The sequence below is a fragment of the Protomyctophum bolini genome, assembly GCF_963924005.1.
Source record: "Protomyctophum bolini genome assembly, chromosome: 6".
Lineage (NCBI taxonomy): Eukaryota > Metazoa > Chordata > Actinopteri > Myctophiformes > Myctophidae > Protomyctophum > Protomyctophum bolini.
The window spans coordinates 38,653,907-38,676,045 of NC_137867.1; the positions used below are offsets into that span (position 1 = coordinate 38,653,907).

General features: G+C 46.7%; 1 protein-coding gene across 1 annotated transcript in view; it reads right to left on the minus strand.

Moving 5' to 3' along the window:
- The window catches only part of kiaa0825 (KIAA0825 ortholog), a 180,568-nt gene that overhangs the window by 153,587 nt on the left and 4,842 nt on the right, over nucleotides 1–22,139 (minus strand). The window contains exons 2-5 of the mRNA XM_080765788.1: nucleotides 15,192–15,360; nucleotides 13,861–14,031; nucleotides 12,673–12,858; nucleotides 10,822–11,143 (exon numbers count right to left, since the gene is read on the minus strand). Coding sequence (XP_080621914.1) covers nucleotides 10,822–11,143; nucleotides 12,673–12,858; nucleotides 13,861–14,031; nucleotides 15,192–15,360 — 848 coding nt within the window. The remainder of the gene's footprint in view (nucleotides 1–10,821; nucleotides 11,144–12,672; nucleotides 12,859–13,860; nucleotides 14,032–15,191; nucleotides 15,361–22,139) is intronic.

Sequence of the window (22,139 nt, forward strand, 5' to 3'; positions counted from 1 at the left end):
GGAACATTTGAATATTTCCAAAATGATGTGTCAAAACCCACGTCAAAACTGTTCCTGTGTGTGTGGGGAGGACAGGGAGAAGGTTTAGGCCTGTCACAAAGAGAGCAAAATGATATTATACTATATATCTGATTGACTTTTATACCACATGGTATTAACCCATTCTGACCGGGCACCCATTTTGGTGTTGGCATCATGTTATGCTTTAGCTATTGAAAAATAGCAGATCTACAAGCTCATATCGCGCCACCGAGTGGCGCGATACGAGCTTGTAGGTCTGCTATTTTTGAAAAATTCGAAGAACGACTGACATTTTTAGAATCTGATCTCAGGTCAGAATGGGTTAATCAGACCAGTGTGTGTCCCGTGGAAACCTCGTATGAATCTGATCTCGGTAAAAGATCGGTTTCTCCAGATATGGGAAAATTGCCAATGTCATCGATGATCGAAGCACCGCTGTAGAGAACCATACATTGTTTCAGGGCCCACAGCTGCATATCTGCTGTAGAAACAGTATACTGCCCTGATTTATTAAAAAAAAAGATATGAATAACAATTAAAATATGAATACAAAATAATCGTTGAATATAGTTTGACTACTGGGTTCGACTAGACACACACACACACACACACACACACACACACACACCCTGCCAGTGCCTGTGTGTGTGTGTGGCAGGGATGAGCAGAAGGAAAAGAGAGCGTTGAGACAGGCAGGGAGGGAGGGAGGGGAGGAGTTGAGGGAATTCCCTCAGCAGTTGTTATTGATTAGGCTGTTTACGGGCGGATAGTTTAGTGCCGTTTACAAAACAGAACAGATGCAGCCAGTGAGCAAAAAAAGGTAAACAATTTGTGTGTGGCGGGCTGCCAACTCCCCCGCCTGATGTACTAAAACTCACAGTGAAGAGAGCCCGCTTCCCTCTGGGCTGACACGCTCATTGCTACTCCATTTCCTCTCTCTCTCTCTCTCTCTCTCTACGCATGCACACACGCACGCACACACATACACACACACTTTTGTATTACTATACGTGTGAGGACATCCGTTTGGTTTTTTTGGGGGAATGCCCTCATACCACCCATTAATGGATGTGTAACACTGGTTTCTTTCTAAATAGAATTTTGAATTTTGAATAGTAAAGATCTATCAGGAGACCATAAGGGGAGATGAAGGTAATGTTCTCATCTCTTTTTGTACATACAGCGTTGCTGTTTACATTTGACTACTGTAATAAAGTACTCAATCAATCAGCATACCATTTACCAGAAACAAAAAAGGTATACCAGCTCACAGCGCGCACCTCAGACTCCATCTCAGTCGTACTATGATCCTGGAGATTGACAATCTTCCCATGTGTGACATCAGCACACAACCACGCATAAATAATATACTTGGGAGAACTATTTGGCGCGCACACACACACACACACACACACACACACACACACACTCTCTCTCTCTCTCTGTTGTTCTCTGGTTTCTGTGCAGATGGAAAGAGCAGACATGGCTGTAGAACAGAACGGTGTGCGCATAGAGGCGCTGTCTGGTGTCTGTGTCCTTCCTTCACCCTCGAGGCCTGCCTGGTCCTCTTCCTAACAGAGCCATTATGAACGCCGGTGTGTCTGACACGGACCGAAAGCAATTATTAGACACTTTCTACCAAATGATGCCCAGGTCTTGGGGGAATGGGCAATCATGCCAATAATTTAGACCACTGATTTAATTTCTCTCTAGCATCATGGCCTCTCTCTCGCTAACATACACGAGTCCACCTGAGTCGTGGTCAACCAAAGATATGCCCCCCCCCCCCCCTAAAGCACATACAGCATGTGGTCTCTGCCGGGTGGAAACCACATAATGTCCATAAAGTATCAGAAGCTATAGATCAACAAGCTGAGAACTTGTTTTGAGCGAGCAGATCTGCCACTACTGATGCTTTTGTGTGACGACGTAACATGATCAAAAAGACGTTCAGTGAATAATGTGTGTGTGTGTGTGTGTGTGTATGCACATGCGTGTGTGTGTGTGTGTGCAGTTCTACATTGTCCTATGGGTGTTCTGAGACACACAGAGTGTCAAGTGGTGTGTGCGACTGTGCGTGCGCGTGCATGCGTGTGTGTGTGTGTGCGTGTGTGTGACCACCCGCCAGGCCCCCTCCCCTGACAGCCAGGGGTCTTCGCCGTCAGTTGCGGCCCACTGCTCACTCAGACAACCTTATTATGGGAGTTCCCCCCCGCTGTGACACGCACACGCACACACACACACACACACACACACACACACACACACACACACACACACACACACACACACACACACACACACACACACACACACACACACACACACACACACACACACACACACACACACACCCCCCTGGTGGCCCTTGCCCCAGGCGCAGACCGACCAGGACACAGCAGGTTCCTCCATGCTCTTCACAGAGGGAGGAAAAATGCTTTGATATCTCGATTAAGTTTTTTTTTTTTTTTTTGCCAATGGGAGGTGGTGGTAGTGGGGTGGGGTAGGTCTGGTCTCAGAGAAACACGGTTAATGGAAAAAAAGCAGAACTACAAGCTAACAAAGCGCTGCGTATAGTCCTATTTTCGGCACACAACGGGCGCCATGGTAAGAATCAGACCTTTTTTGTCTGTCTGGTCTCTCTCTCTCTCTCCTCCTCTCTCTCTCTCTCTCTCTCTCTCTCTCTGTGCCGTTTCGCTTTTGTGTTTCCCGTCTGCGGGCGGCGTGATGTCTGCAGGCGGCGCACAACGTGACACGAAGGTGAAGATCTCTCAAGCTTGTTCCTCCTCATCCTCAAACAAACCAAGCAGCCATTGTGGAAGGCCCTCAATGAGAGCGTTTCATTACAAAGCCCACGTTGTTTGGAGCTGCGTCGTGGCCGTTCGACGGGGGCCCTTTTCTTTGAGTTGAATCGCACGTGGAGTGGCCACTGCTCTCACTAACGCAGACCCTTTTCTCGGCATTAGTGGCTGTAGTTATTGTTTCTCTTATACGTCTTGTTTCGTCTGCACCTTCTCCAGCCGAACGTAGAGCAGGACAGATGATTGGTTCCTTCATGTCCTTGAGCTTTTCAAGAGCGGCGCACAAAGGCTATTGTCACCACTCGGAGGAAGTGGGAAAGAAAATATGAAGAATGACGCGCAAACTACATATTCTCCCAAGGGCCGTGAACCATAGGTAATGAGGTATGTGCCGGCTGATTCACTGTACGGACGTGAGATTCAGAGACAACACTGACACACGGACGGACACACACACACGCACGTGCGCAGGCACACAAACGCACACAGAGAAACATGCATGCAGGCTGGCACATGCACACACACTCACTCTGGTTTAGTGTCAGGGTTCAAGCCTTCTTTTAAAACACGGCCTTCTCTTCGCCCGAACACAGGAGTAGAGAGCTGTATACAAACACAGCACCCGTAAACAGAAAGAATCACGTGCGCGTGCACACACACACACACACACACACACACACACACACACACACACACACACACACACACACACACACACACACACACACACACACACACACACACACACACACACACACACACACACACACACACACACACACACACACACACACACACACACACACACACACACAGTAATTATGTGGAGACATGCAAGTGCATGTCCCTCCCTCCCCTGGCTGACAGTGTGTGTGTGTGTGTGTGTGTGTGTGTGTGTGTGTGTGTAAACCCGGGGAAGAAGAGATATGATCTAGTGAGGAGCAGCTCTTATTAAATATTAACAAACGCCATTCCCAAGTAGCCTCAAACCCCACAAGCAGCAGCAGCACCTTCCAATCCCCCAATCCCACTCCCAGCCTTGCTCGCTCTCTCTCCCTCTCCCTCTCCCTCTCTCTCCCCCTCCCTCTCCCTCTCTCTCTCCTCCCTCCCAGCTGAATAGGCAGCCGAGCCTTTTCACTGAGAAAAGGGTTCAAAGAGCCAGAAAGGCTGAGGTGAGGTTGGGGAGGGAGAGAGAGAGGGGGGGGGGGGTCAGGTGAATGGCTTCGATGTCGGGCAGAAACCTTGCATCTCCGTCATTTAACCTTGTGCATTGTTATGTATAGTTTAACACTTTTAATAGATTAACCAATGACAGCATTCAGAAGCAACGTGATGGGAGAGTTGTCATTCCACTGCTCTGCCACCACAGTGTGTCAAACGCCCTGACACCAGCCATTCATGCAGGATGTGTACAACACTGGCTGCTTTCCTTTCAAATTGGCCTGAATAAATATACATAAAGAACAACACTATCGGGAGACGACAAGGGGTTGAAAACGTAATGTTCCAATCTGTTGGAACGTTTTTGTGTCAGGACTTTTTTGTGTTAGTTGCCTTTTAGCCGTAATGTCTGACACGTGCCGTTTACTAAACATGTGTCCAACCACTAAAAAATAAAAATAAAAGTTCATTCTATACGAAATCTCTTTGCCGAAAAATTTACAATTTACAAGCTCACAACTCACTAAAGGCCTACTTGGTATATTTTTTGGCAACTTTTCATTCATTGATTCATTCCTTTCATTTGGTGATAATAAAAAGAGCATAGAGCACTTTTTATTTTAATACATATTCAATCCAATGAAAAGTATTAACCCATTCTGACTGGGAACCCCTTTTGGTGTTAGCATCATGTTGTGCTTTAGCTATTGAAAAATAGCAGATCTACAAGCTCATAGCGCGCCACCGAGTGGCGCGCTACGAGCTTGTAGGTCTGCTATTTTTGAAAAATCGAAGAGCGACTGACGTAGAAGACATTTTTTAAATCTGATCTCAGGTCAGAATGGAAAACTGTCAGGATGTAGAAGACATTTTTAGAATCTGATCTCAGGTCAGAATGGGTTAACTAGAGCTTGTGGCTAAATACTATAATAGTGTACATTGGATCCATTGGAAAACATCAGTTTTCCCATGCATTTCCTGAAAACATCAGTTTTCCCATGCATTTCCTGAAAACATCAGTTTTCCCATGCATTTCCTGAAAACATCAGTTTTCCCATGCATTTCCTGAAAACATCAGTTTTCCCATGCATTTCCTGAAAACATCAGTTTTCCCATGCATTTCCTGAAAACATCAGTTTTGCCATGCATTTCCTGAAAACATCAGTTTTCCCATGCATTTCCTGAAAACATCAGTTTTCCCATGCATTTCCTGAAAAGTGAACAGCTTTGGACACAGTACAGACTCTACAGCGTCTCTGTCGGGTGGAAACCTCACCGTTACTCGTTACAGGATTCAAATTGAGCAAAAGTAGCAGATCTCAAAGCTCCAAACGCGTCGCTTCCCGCCACGCTTCGAGCTTGTAGACCCGCTATACTGTTGATGCTTTTGTGTGACGCTGTGAGATCAAGTAGGGGCGTCCATTTTACGGAAAACAAAAACACAAAAAGTTACAACATGGAGATAGGAGGTTTCTTTTTTTTCCTCTTACTTCTTTTTCCCTTCCCCTTGCATCCATAGGGAGCTGCATAGAAGTCTGCATGCATTGCATACGGGGGACAATTTGAGGATGTAGAATTCAAATCAATGCTATCGGAACGGGCGAGAGCGCGGCGCGGCGCGCAGAGATGAGAGTTCTTTCACAACCTCCGCGTCACCTCGCTCCCCTGCGCTTGATTGTTGGGAAATAGATTGTACAGTGCGTGCGTGTGCGCGCATGCGTGTGTGTGGGAAGTATGGGAGGGAGGGAGGGAGGGAGGGAGGGAGGGAGGGAGTGCTTTTGATGTTGTACAACAATATTTATCTCTCATACATAAGTATGCAAATTATCAACGCCGCGTGGAAAGGGAAATATAATGATGCTTTTTCCTTTTATTTTTTTTTAGGTATTAAATGAATGTAGATCGTGACTCACGACTAGCGCACGCACGCACACACATACACTGTACTATACTGTATGTGCATGTGCATAGACACAGGGGCATGCACAGAAGTACACACGTGCGCTCGCGTACGTACGTATGTGTGTGCAGGCCATGCACACACATGCACAAAAAGAGCTATAGGCAACACACGTGATCGTAACGATTCCGTAAAGCATGTGTGTGTGTGGCGGTGCATGGTATAGAAGCAGAATGTATGTACGGTAGTTACATTATTGATGTGCACTGTATGCCTATAGCGTGGACGTCCCCTAGCGTAGGTCTACCGATGCAACTTTTATGAGAGATCTTGCTACCCAACGAGGGTCAACATGATCACTTAAACCCTCATTAAGTGGCTGTTAATTGACTTTGACCTTTGACACTATACACGAGAAGCATGCATTTAGGTTTTTAAGCACCACTTTCTGCTTGCCGCTGCCTTTGAGGTAATTTGAGGTAATTTTATTTATTTATTTTACTGCTGAGCCGTTATCGGCGTTAACGTGCTGCGTTAACGCGAGACTCTTATCGTGCGATAAAAAATATATATATCGCCGTTAATCTATTCTCAAAGTTGTGTCTGGGAGCTGGGTCTCACTCTGCACAGAGCCTCTGGGTCCGCAGCGGCCAGGAGGCGGGCTGTGCTTGCGCGTGCACACGTGTGTGCGTGTGTGTGACAGAGCACTGCGACTGCATGGAGGCAGTGCACTCTGTGTAGTCTGTGAGAGGGACGGTAAACAGTCAGCAACACGTTACATTTTGACTTCTACTAAAGAAAGAGGCAGCGATGGAGTCCATTTCCATAAGTTCTGGGACTTATTTAGGTAGCACACACGTATTTTAAATGCCTTCAGTAGAGTTGATGCGGGCTTGATGGGCTGCTGCTGCGCAAGCACGAGCAGCCTCTAGTGCTGTGAGCCCAAGAGTGCTCCCTCCGGTCCGGTGACAGCCACTGGAGGTGGGCTTTGGGGGACAACTGCTTTCAATTGCTATTATTGTTTACACACAACCTGCTTCACTCTGCCATCATCATTGGGAAAAATATGTTTGTATTTGGGGGTTGGATGAACGTGATTGGACCAACCGCTGGCTGGACACACATTCTTCACAGCTTCCTCCAGAAGAACGCAATTTTTCCCTCAGCCTTTGCCTACAATGAAGAGCTGTACATGTGGTGGCTCAGGGTTAGAGTGGCCGGATGGTAACCGCAAGATTCACCAGTTCAAACCCGGGCTCCCCCAGAGTTAGTGTCGAAGTAACCTTGAGCAAGACACTGAACCCCAAATTGCTTCCGATGTGCTGGTTGGTGCCTTGCATGGTTTCCCCTGTCATCGGTGTGTGAATGTGTGAATCTATGTAAAGCAAGGCGCTATATAAATGCACCATTTACCATTTACTTGAATCTTAGTCTGAAGACATTCAGTACGGTCTGGAGAAGTCTGAAGTTCCACATCAGGTGGGAACTGCATGGCAGCCTTGACTACCAACAGCAGGTGAAAACAAAGTCCACTAAACAAATGAACTATATATAACTCAAATGGCACAGATTAATAATCCACAATCACCTGAGCACAGTCCCTATAATTGAACCATTAAGTTAATGCTCAAGCAGAATTTTAGGCCCGAGGCCTGCCCAAAAAAGAAAGAGAAAAATATGGAAATAGGGGGTTTCTGCCCAACAGCAACGATATGCACACACACCTACACACACATAGCGGGGAAAAACGGCTCAATTTTAGCGTCAATACACACAGCACGGTCCCTGGCGTTCCCGCCTGCGGAGCTAACATTTGACGGTTTGTTGAGCGGTCTGTGTGTGTGGTCGTGTGTGTGTGTGTGTGTGTGTGTGTGTCGCGCGCGCAGCCCGGTGCCCATCAAACGGGCCGACTGACGCACGGCCAATTATCACGACTGCCTCCTCTCATCTCGGATTTAAGGAGAGAGGGAGAGTGTGTAGTGAAGGACCAAAGACGAGAAAGTGGAGGAGAGGAGAGGAGAGGTAATGAAAGGAACGAGACCGGGTGCGTGCATGTGTGTGTGCCGTGTGTGTGTGTGTGTGTGTGTGTGTTTTCAGAAGAATGGCAGATGTAAAAGCACTCTTCTCTCCATCTCGCGGGGGAAGCTGACATATGCACCGTTTTGAAAAAGTAAACAATGGCACGCACGCTTGCATGCACGCACGCACACACACACAAGCACACTTTATAGTCTTTCTCTCTCTCTCACGGTGAATCTTCACCCTCAGCAAGCTGTAAATAGGCCAATATATGAAACAAACGAACGCAGGGAGTGGAAGTGTGCACCCCGTGCACATCTCCCTCTAGTCCCCCAGACGTATACATCTAGTCACAGCTTGCTCCCTGGCACTGCCATGCCTTCTGCTTCCTACACAGGGGAGGTGGCACATATTGTAAGCCCCACCACGCTCCTTCCCTGACGCACGCACGCGCGCGCACGCACGCACGCACGCACACACACACCTCAGAGCATTCCATCCTTATACTAAGTAACAAGGGAGGAAGGTCAAGCACATGATGTTGAATGTTTGCTCTCTCTCTCGCTCTCTCTTTCTCTCTAGTAGGAGGTGAAGGTTAAGACCAATCGTTCTCTTTGTCCCGTGAAGTCTTATAAATTGCAGAATAATCATTGCAACATTGTTACATTTGCAGACAATATAGCAGCAGGGAGATTGGCAGCACATTGTCTCTGTCGAGTGGAAAGCTCACATGTCCAACACTACTTTTCTTTAGTATTAAAGGTCTAAAGTAGCAAAAGTAGCACATCTGCAGGGCAAGTTCAAAGCTTGGATCTGCTACTTTCGATGCATTTGTGAGACGCTGTAGTATGATCAAGTAGAGGAGTTCATTTTAAAAAAATCACACCCGTGTGAAGTGAGGGGCGCTCTTATAATCATACATCATGGTACATCGCATTCCGTGCTCAACCAATAAAATCATCACAAATCACGTTTGTGTTTACACAGACCCTCAAAGCTGGACATAAGAGGGGCTAGCTAGCGCCCCTGAAAAAGAAGTAGTAGTGTTAAAGTAACTTAGTGTATTATAATTGTACATCATCATGACACTAAGCCGATTTCACTATGACACTATGACGTAAAAATGATCCAATCATTGTCAATGGGAATTTAATAGCTGAATATATAGGAGGGGCTATAGCGCCCCTCAAAAACAATGGAGATAAGAGGTTTGTGGCCGACAGTGACGATACAGGAGAGGCAGAATAAAATATAAAACCCACACAGAACCTTGGACGGACGCCATGCAGCACCTATACTATGAATGGAAGAAGTTAACCCATTTTGTGCGGGAACCCCTTTTGGTGTTAGCATCATGCTATGCTTTAGCTATTGAAAAATAGCAGATCTACAAGCTCATAGCGCTCCACCGAATGGCGTGCCACGAGCTTGTAGGCCTGCTATTTTTTTTTTTTTATCGAAGAGCGACTGACATTTTTTTAATCTGATCTCAGGTCAGAATGGGTTAAGGAGGGGGACAAACATCAACTCTGACCTTGGAGGTGGCGTCGATGGGTCTCACAGCGGCGACACAACCAAGCGTGATGCAGTTCAGTAAATAAATAGATAGATCGGGAAACGGTGTTTATTTACCGAGGCCTTGACCTCTCGACGAGCTACTGCATTCTTCTCTGGATGCGCTGCTCGAGAGAGAGGAACGCTGCTATAGGTATGAGGACGGATGGAGATGCGGGAGGAAAACAATACTGTAGCACAGGGGGGGGACGGGGGTGACCCTTGGAAGTCACAGGCACTTCACAGTGCATATATGGATGGGAGAGAGAGAGAGAACGAAACCCAACGCAAAGTTAACCCATTCTGACCTGAGATCAGATTCATACGAGGTTTCCACGGGACACACACTGGTCTGATTAACCCATTCTGAACTGAGATCAGATTTAAAAAAATGTCAGTCGTTCTTCGAATTTTTCAAAAATAGCAGACCTACAAGCTCGTATCGCGCCACTCGGTGGCGCGATATGAGCTTGTAGATCTGCTATTTTTCAATAGCTAAAGCATAACATGATGCTAACACCAAAAGGGGTTCCCGTTCAGAATGGGTTAAAGAGGGGGTTGAGAAAGAGAGAGAGAGAGAGAGGAGCCAGTGTATAGTATGTTCTAGAGTAGCTCAATCACTCTCTCGCGCTTGAGAGCGAGAGAGCCTCCTGGAAACTCATTTTTATTCTTTGGCTTTTAAACCCCGATTGATTTTGTATTTATTTGTATTGTATGTTTTCCTTGTGTTGCATTGTGTTTTCATGTATTGTTACTGTATGCCTATACTGTACAGCATTTTGGTCAAGTCTGTTGTTTTTAAATGTGCTTTATAAATAAAGTTGGATTGTATTGGAAACCAGGACATACAGTTGCTTGCTATACTTTCGATACACAAGATGTGACAATACAGTACAACCTAGAACCTTGAACCTTTGTGAGACACAGTAGTATGGTCAAGTAGGGCATACATTTACAACAAAAAAACAATACAATGATGGTTTCTTTAACCTCAAAACCACGCCCACCTGAGCGAAACACCGAGGAAAGTGAGGGTACGGTAGAGAACGTCACAGTCCTGCCGCCTTTTATATGACGACGAGCGGCAGAAGAGAATTTTCCCATATACGTTTAAGCAAGTATTTATTTTCAGACCTGTAAGCCTCGGACAAAGCCAACTCAAATGGTGACAAATCATGACAATAATCAAAATATCTTGGACCGAACAAATAAGAAAAAATCTTTCTAATCATTTGTTTGGCCCATTTTATTTAATTTTTTTCGGCCCAAACATCTATGGGAAAAATGCATGGGAAATTATCTTCTGGGCAGCTCGTCGGGGGCGGGACTGCAACGCTCTATAGACATCGGCTCTGTGTAACTCACCCACGGTGGCCGTGGAGCGGGCGGAGCACTTCCTCGCCCTGCCACTGGGGGCGGTGTTGTCCTTCAGGGCGCTCTCGCACTCCCTCTCCATGGCCGAGGCCAGCTCGCGGGCCACGCCCTCCAGGTAGGCGCCGTTGAGGAACGTCAGCATGGCGCGCGGCTCCACCGCCACCGCCGGCCCCAGGACGCCGAACTCGTCCGCGATGGCCGCCGCGAGGACCGGCGCCGCCGAGCCGAAGCCCGCCGCCAGCCTGTCGAAGCCCTGGGCGGTGGAGGTCAGTGCGGAACGCAGCAGGTCCAGAACCCACTGGCTCCTCAAGGCCTGGGTGGAGAGGACAGCAGCGCATGGTTAAAGGGTAAGACCCCTTTTTTAGAGGCTTGGGTTGTTTGCTTATCTTATTATGGGAAAACTATAGTCCATTCCATGAGTTAATTCGCTCCGTTGTGTTGTTTATTAACAATTTAATAAATAAAAATACCAGCTCATTGACTTCCATTGTAACGGGGAAAAAGCTCTCAAAGTCACCCTTTTAGCACACTACGACCATACCACCGTGGTACTGCTTCAGTATATCTCCGACTAAAATAGTAACTTAATAAAAAGACGAAAATAAAACCGCATGAGTTTTCCTGATGTGATAACCTGTCAGAATCAGCTTTTGTTGCGTTGGTTTGTGTACACAAGCGCAAGGACCCCCAGAATTATCTGTATTTGGCTGAAAATATGTTGTTCCAGGGACCCGCCAGAAGCGGGAGGGATGTCTCTGCCCCGACAGCACGATATTCAATCTGTCAAAGAAAAATGACAAAATATCCCAGTGATTCATTCCCAGACCTTTCCAGGTCGAAACCGTTGGTATTCATTATGAATTATCCTGCAATGCACCGTGACTGTGAGTGTGCAGCCTTTTCTTCACTTTTTATTTACCAAGGTCAGCAGCGCCTCATCAACACTGATGTGATCAACTCCTGTTTGTTTGCCAGTGATTCATTGACATTTGTGACCGTTTTTGACCGATGCCAAGTCATTGATTTATTATTATTTTTATTTGTTTTCTCATGTCATATGAAAGCAGGGAATCATAGCTTCAAATTGACATATTGGTTGTTCAGTTTGACCCACCAGTTTTGGAGATATGGCTTATAGAGTAATGTCTTGCAGAAAACAGCATGTTGAGAAAACAGGCTTGAAAGGTTCACTTCTGTGGTCAAACATTACACCTATCTACATGTTTAAGCATATATTTCATATTTACATCGATCGATTTCGATCGATTTCAGTTATTTTATTTATCCCACGATTTTTGAAACCCAGTTTTTTCACCCAGTGCAAATTATCTAATGTAATCCTGGGTGCTACACTTCCCCTGCCAACCTGGGGAGGGGGGGGGGGGGGGGGGCAGCGGACTTACCTCATGCCTCCTATGCATGAGGAGTCCAAGCTGCTTCTTTTAAACTGACAGGGGGTAATTTCGCTGGCTGGACGTAGCGCGTGGAAGGAACACGTTATTCCGACCAGTTCCTTCACCCTCCAGGACTGTGCCACCGTGCCCCAAACGATTTCAGTTCTGACATTTCATTCTGACATGCTCTAGTAGCCTAAGAGTCTGCCTGTGCTATTAACTCATTTTGGATAAAAAAAGAAAAAAAAACGTTTTTCTCCCGTTAGTCTTGCCACCACAACTGTCTCTGTATAAAAACGATTATTTATTAGTTTTGTCTCAGGTTGTATACCTGATAGTGTGTTTATTAGTTTTGTCTCAGGTTGTATACCTGATAGCGTGTTTATTAGTTTTGTCTCAGGTTGTATACCTGCTAGCGTGTTTATTAGTTTTGTCTCAGGTTGTATACCTGATAGCGTGTGAGGACCTCAGCCTGCGGGAAGAGGAAGCAGAGCTCCTGGAGACAACGGACGCGCTCAGAGACGGACAGAGTGGACGCTCCTCCCAGTGGACGCTGCTCTGGGTCGCCGGAGGACAGCCGCTCCAGCAGGTGGCGCCGTAGCAGGAGACGCACGTCGTCCCACACCTCCTGAAACTACAGAGCAAGACGAAGAACAAAGCAGGTTGGAGTCTATTGGTGTGAACGTGGACACAGCTTCTGAACCGTTGGTTCACTGAACTTAATATGGGACCCGATCACAAGCCACACAAACTTTTCATACTAAAATGGCTGGAGGGACAAACCAGGAGAAAATCTACTTTGTTATCGACCTTTCTCTGGCCCCAGCAACACTCTCTTGTGGGATCTACTGTAAAACCAATACACATTGGACGTTCACGAGATCAGACACCGCCGCTCACAACCTTTTTATACTGAAGTACCACCTAAGAAATTATTATTTATTTATCGAGCGTATGCTGCTGCTCTGACAAAACTCAGTCTAATGTGATTAATACGTTCTCAAATCTTCAATTAGCGGCTACAGTAGATAGGGAGGGGGTGAAATTATGACCGTCAGTTGCTGCTGTCAAAATATGACTCCCCAGTCAAAAAACCTGTGTTTGAAATAGACACTCGTGCTTTCTAAGGTGTGATTTGGGGCCCTAAGGATGAATACAAAATGAATATCAACATTCTAATACTGTCCAAAAATGTGATAGGGAGAGGGTGACATTATGACAGGCATATTCTGCTGTCAAAATATGAGGAGTTATGTAATATGTAATCATGTGTCATGTTAGTTTCTCATTCCCGAATGAAATTAAAACATTTCAGATTTGCATTCCATGAAAAATTAAATAAAAATCAGACCCATCTGAGTGGTGCTGTACTGTACTGTACTGTACTGTACTGTACTGTACTGTACTGTACTGTACTGTACTGTACTGTACTGTACTGTACAGTACAGTACTGTACTGTACAGTGGCCAGAGGGGGGCCACTGCCTGTGTGTCTGTGTTAGGCTGTGTAACAGTGACACCTGGTGGTGAAGAAACGCTATATATTTCCGTGCTCAGACCCACCCAGCCAGCCAGCCACCCACACACATAGCTGTCTATAGGAGTGGTTGCACCACTCAAAAACTAAATGCATTTACCTCCAGGGCGGACTCGTCTCTGACAGAGTGGACGATGGGAACAGAGGAGGGGGAGGAGGAGGAGGAGGAGGAGGTGCAGGGGAAGGAGATGCCACACTGAGAGGACAGATCCATCAGGAGCTGCAGAGCCACCTCCTCTCTGCCCTCCTCTGCTGACCTGAGGTACTGCACCTGGGCAGAGAGGAGATCAACGGGACATGTCATCAACATGTACACACAGACAAATGAACCCACTTTGAATGTTATCAGCAGATAATCACCAGTAGGTGACTTATCAAGACGTTGCAATCGACCCACTGCATGTACTGTGTTGCTGAAGCCTCCTGGCTGCCATTAGGAACCACGGAAGTGAAATTACTGCCGCCAAAGCGAAAACATTGTGAAACTGACTTACGTGGCCGGTTAAGACTGACATGAGGTTACGGTACTTATGTGGCCGGTTAAGACTGACATGAGGTTACGGTACTTATGTGGCCGGCTAAGACTGACATGAGGTTACGGTATACTTATGTGGCCGGTTAAGACTGACATGAGGTTACGGTATACTTACGTGGCCGGTTAAGACTGAGGTTAGGGTTAGAGTTAGGGTTAGATTTAGGGTTAGTAATAGTCGGACAACGGGACGTCTCCACGTTTCCTAATCTTAGCCAGTAGGCTGCAGCATACATGCAGTAGCTCGATTGCATCGTCTTGATAAGTCATCTAACGGTGGTTATCGGTAGATTTTCATTCGAATTCGCTAACAAATGTGTCCGTGGCAAAGACACATTTTAGACTTGTTGTTTTACACACCATCATACTGTACATTTATAGTGTTCTTATTTTGACCGTAACACCTACTCACTGAATGTCGAGTCTCCAGGACTTCTTCAGAATATGTGCTGTATGACATTGATTTAGTATATGACACTATGGCACATTAATATGCCCTAGTGTCATAGCAAATCGTTTCATTTGCAAGGACCCCCACAACAAAAGAGTGTACAGAAAGAGTTCCATTTGAACACTTTCAGAGTTACAGACCTATTATGGTCATTCAGAGCTAGCTCTTTATGTTTCAAAAAAAGTTTGGGAACCGTTGTGCCAGAATAGATCATCAAGTTCTCCCCTCTGGGGGTTGCTTAGGTCATCCACCCAACCTGTTTATGCGTGCGTGCGTGCGTGCATGCCTGCGTACTGTACGTGCGTGCGTGCATGCCTGCATGTGGGGGGTCTCGTCTTTGGTCAGATCTAAGTATGGTGGGCTCCAAAAAAAAGGGGGGAAAAAAAGGTTTGGGAACCGGCAGCTGCTGCACTGTATATATACGGCCTTGTGAGGTGAATGTTTTTACCAGAGCTTTGAGGAAGTCCATGACGTCCTGGTGTCCCGCGGCAGAGGGCCTGGTGGCGCCGGGGGTCCGTGGGTTGAGCCACTGCACACACTCTGAGGGGCTGGGTGGGCGGTCCGCTGACCCGGGACCCCCCATCCTGGCCTGGAGCTCCTTTAGACTCTGTTCAATGCTAGAGGGGAAGGAGGACAGAGTATATACACCATAATCATTGTGAGGATTAGAGTAAATCGCAATTATTTTGGCCACAACAATCGTGGCATGAAATAATAATAATAATAATGGATTTTATTTAAATTGCACTTTACATTCCGCAGAATCTCAAAGTGCTGCAGTAGACAAAAGCGTAAAACAGTAGGCAAAAGCATAAAATAACATTGCACGATTACAATATGCATCATTGTGCATGTCATAAGTCCAGGTGAGCCTTTGTGCTTTTGTGACAAACACACATGTACTGGTCTTTGGCCAGCTCAGTGGTTACAGTGTCCGCCCTGAAGTGCAAACACCGTAACTTTAACCTTTACTATTGTCGCTGTGGGGCAGAAACGCCTTATCTCTATATCTTTTTCATGAATGAACATCCTACTTGATCATACTAACGGTGTCACAGGAAAGCAACAGAGTAGCAGATCCACAAGCAAGAAAAGTGGCTTGAAGCGACACGTCTTGAGCTTGTACATCTGCTACTTTAGCCATTTTTTTTTAATTTGAATCCCGACAGAGACGATATAACGTATGCTCGTCTTACGCAAACAAGGACACATCCATTCATACATAATATTTACACACACACACACGTGCATGCACAACCGCACACATGCTGCTAATACATACTGTATGAAAATAAACACACCTTTAACATACAAACTGATGTAGCTACACAAGTACATGTACATCTCTCTCTCTCTCTCTCTCTCTCTCTCTCTCTCTCTCCTCCGCCCCCCCCCCCCCCCCCACCAGAGAGGGGGGAGAACAGATACTGAGGCATCAACAATAATGAACACAGACATGGATATATCCGTGTGTGTGACGTGACGTTACAGGCATCTGACACAAGCACTCCTTAACTCTTACGTCTTACTTTACCCTTTCACTCACACACACACACACACACACACACACACACACACACACACACACACACACACACACACACACACACACACACACACACACACACACACACACACACACACACACACACACACACACACACACACACACACACACACACACACACACACACACACACACACACACACCATCAGCTATTCTCTTTCCCCTTTAATGTGACAGATTAGAAATGACATCTTCAGACCCGTCATGTTTAGTCATTTCCATGCAAATCAATGCATACACTTGCCTATGTAAGTATGTGTGACTGTGTGTGTGTGTCTGCATAAATTGATATGTGTACATTGCGGTGCATTGCGCATAATTAATGTTGTATACAGTCTGCACAAATGAGTTGTGTACGGATGCGCTCGTGTGTGTGCGTGCGTGCGTGCGTGCGTGCGTGCGTGCGTGCGTGCGTGCGTGCGTGCGTGTCTGTGTCTGTCTGCTTATGTATACAAGGCAGAGCCAAAGTGCCGTTCATTCTCCCATCATGCATCACACGGGTGTGCGTACATAGTGCGGTGGCCATAAAGCACCTCCTGCCTGCTCCCAGGGCCATGCACACATCCAGATGTCTTCCAATGGCAGCACATTAAATAAGCGTTCAATCTGACACACGGTGCGTTCTGAGGGGAGGGAAAAACGCAGGGGATAAAATGTTATAGACTGCTACAACTACCCCCGTATCGTCAAGACTGAAACGCTGCTGCTGTGTGTCTCTCTCTCTCTCTCTCTCTCTCTCTCTCAGTAGGCAAATGAAGCGTCTCTCTTTATTCCCCCGGCACCAACTTGCTGACTGACACAAATAAAAAAAACAACAACAAAAAACAACAACCTTACATTGTGTGTGTCGAGTAGTGTGTGGGATGTGTGCCTTTCCGTGTTGTGTGCAATGTCTACGGAATTCGTCGTGCAGGCGGTAAAAAAAGAAAAAAACAACATCTAAAAGGATCACTCGAGGTTGTGACAGTTTGTTGTATAACGGCGCTTTGCCCAGAGCGAACGACCTGCTGCTGTGGTTGTTAAGAAAGAAAACGGCTCAGGCTGTATAGGTTCAAGCGTAACACATGCACAGCGCTCAGAGCCGCTGAAGGGCACTGCCTGGGAAATTAATGGGCAGCACTTTGGGCAACACGAACGCTTTGTGTGACCTCTGACACACAACAAGACGTGACTGGAAGGTGGCGAAGGGATTCCGAAATGCAGTGGCACTGTGGCGTTCAGTCTCACACACACACACACACACACACACACACACACACACACACACACAACATGCCCGCTGTGCACTGCAAACCGCCTTGTCCGTGGCATCGAAACGCCGGGGGCCGCGGGCAGGAGGGAGTCTGTTTACTGAACGCCATTAAACGGCGGATGTACAGTTCTGGGCTCCACCCCAGGACTGGAAGAGTGACAGCAGGTGTTCAATTGGCTTCCATCTGTATACTCTCACTGACATTTCTCGGAACTTCATGAAAAGAAAAGAAAAAATATATATCTTTAAAACATTGTTTTGGAAACTTGACAGTAGTTCTCAAACGTTATTTTCATGCCAAGGCCATGGACCCCAAATTTATATTTGGCCACGGACCCCCTTTTGGAAATAGTATGTGACTTGAGGGCCGTATAGCAGCCCTCAAGCCGTTACTGACAGTTACCTGCCAAAACGTTGGTTTCTATACTCCTATAATAAAGTATATTGGCACTTTGGCTACCATTGTGTGCGGTCACCTTCTTGTCCCTTGAAAACCACTATAGAGGGTATGAGCATGCATACAGTGAGTGTCAAATGGAGTGGTAAAGTGAGTGTCAAAGTGAGTTAACCCATTCTGACCTGAGATCAGATTCATACGAGGTTTCCACTGGACACACACACTGGTCTGATTAACCCATTTTGACCTGAGATCAGATTCTAAAAATGTCAGTCGTTCTTCGATTTTTCAAAAATAGCAGACCTACAAGCTCGTAGCGCGCCACTCGGTGGCGCGCTATGAGCTTGTAGATCTGCTATTTTTCAATAGCTAAAGCATAGCATGATGCTGACACCGAAACGGGTTCCCGGTCAGAATGGGTTAAACATAATTTAATGCAATCAGATAGGACTATTCTGTTTGGATGTTTGGGCCGTCATGGCCAGAACGTCGTTTTTTGCCAGTCAGTAGGCATTCCTGCATAACCTCCGGGTAGATGATGTCACGCGCGCATGCCCTCTATTCAGTTTATTCTCCCATGGACTTTGGCGTGCGTAGCATTCTCGTGCACCAATATAGCAGCCTGAACATCCATCTTTTATTATTATTATGGTCTCTGGAAATAGCAGAACTACATGCTCATAAAGCATGCGTGAGCATGTACTGTAGATGTGCTATTTCTGAAATGGCTTACGTGTATAAACTGGTTCTAACTGGTCATCGTCCCCGTCCCCCGTCCCCTGTCTGGAACAACATATTTGCAGGTGGGGGACGGTGGCCAATGTCATATATATTTGGGGTCCTTGACATGAATATGTTTGAGCATTTTTCAGAAAACTGTCAGGATTTAGAAGACTTTTTTTGTTTTTTCGACGTCAGGTCTAAAGTATAAAGTAAATGCACCGAATTACTTTCCATACCACCACTGACTCCGTGCGTGTACAAATGGAACCAAATGGACCCGTAACGGGTCCATCTGGACGCTGAGAGTTACTGCTGCATAGAGTGGTGCTATACTGGAAATCAATCACAATCAGGAGTTCTTTTCTTTGCATCATGTGCGGTTTTACAAGGGTGGAGTGGTGTGGCGCGGTGCCTCGCCGGTACTCCCATTTACTGCTACATACACGCCGCCAGATGTTGCCATGTCCTCTGGACGTTCGTAGAAAGAGAAAACGTGTTCTCTCGTTTCTCCGGGAAAAGGAACAGAGCCTCATATGGCGGACGGAGCCAACAGGAGCAGATTGTGACCCGGTTCTGAGTTCTGACCTGTAAATGGAGCCACGAGAGAGGGAACAGATTGGTGCTTTCACTTCTTCCCCCTCTCTCTCTTCATCTCCATACCTGTAATGTCTCACTCAGCCACTTCTCTCCACGACATGGCACAGGCTCAACTATACACTATACAACTCTTTGACCTGACCAAGATGTGACAGATGCATCGAAACGTCTTTTTTTTACCTGCACCCTGTGAATTAAAAGGACTTACGGTAAACTGTCTGAGATGCTCCAGTGCCTTCCTTCCTCTTGTTACCTGTCCATATTGTACTTTGTACTCCACTACACTTATTTGAAAGCTTTAGTTACTACTTTTTAGATTTAGATATTTTAAAACATACAGTACATTAACCACTTCCAAGTTCAACCCTATATACATTTCGGGCCATTTGAAAGTAACCGATCTACAAGCTCACAATGTGTCGCGATGTGACACCGCTTGTAGATCGGCTATTTTCAAAAGATGTGTATACATTTTGAACTTGTGAAATGGGACATCCTGCACAATTAATATTTTCTATTTTAAGTACATTGTGATACCAATACTTTACATGTTTCTATGTCAGTCGTTCTTCGATTTTTCAAAAATAGCAGACCTACAAGCTCGTAGCGCGCCACTCAGTGGCATTTATAAAATGTTGTGGATGAAAGAGATGCTTCTGAACATACAGTATATTCTACAGCTAGTTTGAGCACTTCAAATACTGTTCTTTAGTCTTAAGAAAATAACGAAAAAACCTCGTTATTAACCTCGTTTAAGGGCATGACATGCTTCCATTGAAGTCTACGGAATCCAAATGACTGAAATCAAGTCGTGGCGACTGAGAACTTTAATCCATGAGAGTCCGTAGATAGATTTCAAACTACTGTATACCACACCTCCTCCACCCCCTTCATCTCTCTCTCTCTCTCAGTCCACGGCCTCCAAACCATCCCCAATCCTCTCTAATTCTCTTCCCTTCCCTCTCCCTTTTCAATTACCCCTCCTTAAGGGCAGCGCAGCGCGCTGTAAGGTATAAAGTCGGCTTGGATGTGCTCCGTGTCAAGAAGTCCATCCGGCTCTCTCGCCAACGTTTGGCGACCTTTAGCCCCGCCACAGTGAGAGCTAGCCGCGGCCCTAATCAACTCGGCGGGATTAAGCTTCCCCTGCGCTGATGACTTCCACCCCGCGGCCGTCCGTCCATCCGTCCGCCAAGAGATAGAGACGAAGAGAAAAGAGCGGGGGTACACTCGAGGAAAATAAAACCGTTCAACTTTCAAAGTGAGGACGACAATGGACGGACCGGTAATGGCGAAACGCGTCGAGCTGGAAGTTGACACAAAAGAGCTGCAGAATGAGTGGAGGAGGAAGACAGAGAGAGAGAGAGAGAGAGAGAGAGAGAGAGAGAGAGAGAGAGAGAGGGAGGAATGGTTCCTTTAGGCCTCTCGAAAAAAACATGTCAATCATACCTAGGGACTATATGAGGCTTAATACACGTGCACACACGTGCATAGTGCATACTGTACGTGTGTGTGCGTCTTCATGCTCGCACACGCTGATGCACACATTGTCATGCGGCAACTTATAGCGGGGACACACAACAACACACACACACACACACACACACACACACACACACGAATGAACACATACATTAAAAAAACACTAAAATGTAATCTAATTGTTTCTCAAACTGGTCTCGTGGCTAGACAGTCGACACTCGACACCATGGCCAATCCCCACCCGCCCGTGCTGAGAGGGAGAGAGAGAGAGAGGGGTGCAAGCGGAGGTCTTTTATTAGATATGATGGCACATTTCACAGCTCCCTGACTTACAGAAACCCAATCCCACGATTAGTCAGCGCTTTGACGTTATCTTAAGTTCCTTGTCAGAATTAATTTAGTGTGGTGGGTGGGCTGGCTGCCTGGGGGGAAGCTGTCTATCTGTCTGTCCGCTCCCCTTCCCCATCTCCTCTCAGCTAAAGGGGGGGGGGGGATCCCTTTTCAAATAAGCCCCCCAAGCTCCAGGCAGTGCCAAACCAACCGGCCGCCCGGCCTGCGAACCAAATATGAGCTCCATCAAAGGACTCCATTCTGCCTGCGAGGGGAGAGGAGGGGGTGAGAGGACCCTGGAAATGGATCCATCCATCCAACCATGTACATCCATCCCTCCCTCCATCTATCCCTCCCTCCCTCCATCCCTCCCTCCCTCCATCTATCCATCCCTGCCTCCATCTATCCATCCCTCCATCTATCCATCCCTCCATCTATCCATCCCTCCCTCCCTCCCTCCCTCCCTCCAATCTTCCATCCATCCATGCATCTATCCATCCCTCCATCCATCCATCTATCCATCCCTCCATCCCTCCCTCCAATCTTCCATCCATCCCTCCATCTATCCATCCATCCATCCATCTATCCATCCCTCCATCCCTCCATCCATCCATCTATCCATCCCTCCATCTATCCATCCATCCCTCCATCTATCCATCCCTCCCTCCATCTATCCATCCCTCCATCCATCCATCCATCTATCCATCCCTCCATCTATCCATCCATCCCTCCATCTATCCATCCCTCCATCCATCCATCTATCCATCCCTCCATCTATCCATCCATCCCTCCATCTATCCATCCCTCCCTCCATCTATCCATCCCTCCATCCATCCATCTATCCATCCCTCCATCTATCCATCCATCCCTCCATCTATCCATCCCTCCATCTATCCATCCATCCCTCCATCTATCCATCCCTCCATCCATCCATCTATCCATCCCTCCATCTATCCATCCATCCCTCCATCTATCCATCCCTCCATCCATCCCTCCCTCCCTCCAATCTTCCATCCATCCATGCATCTATCCCCTCCCTGCATCAATCCCT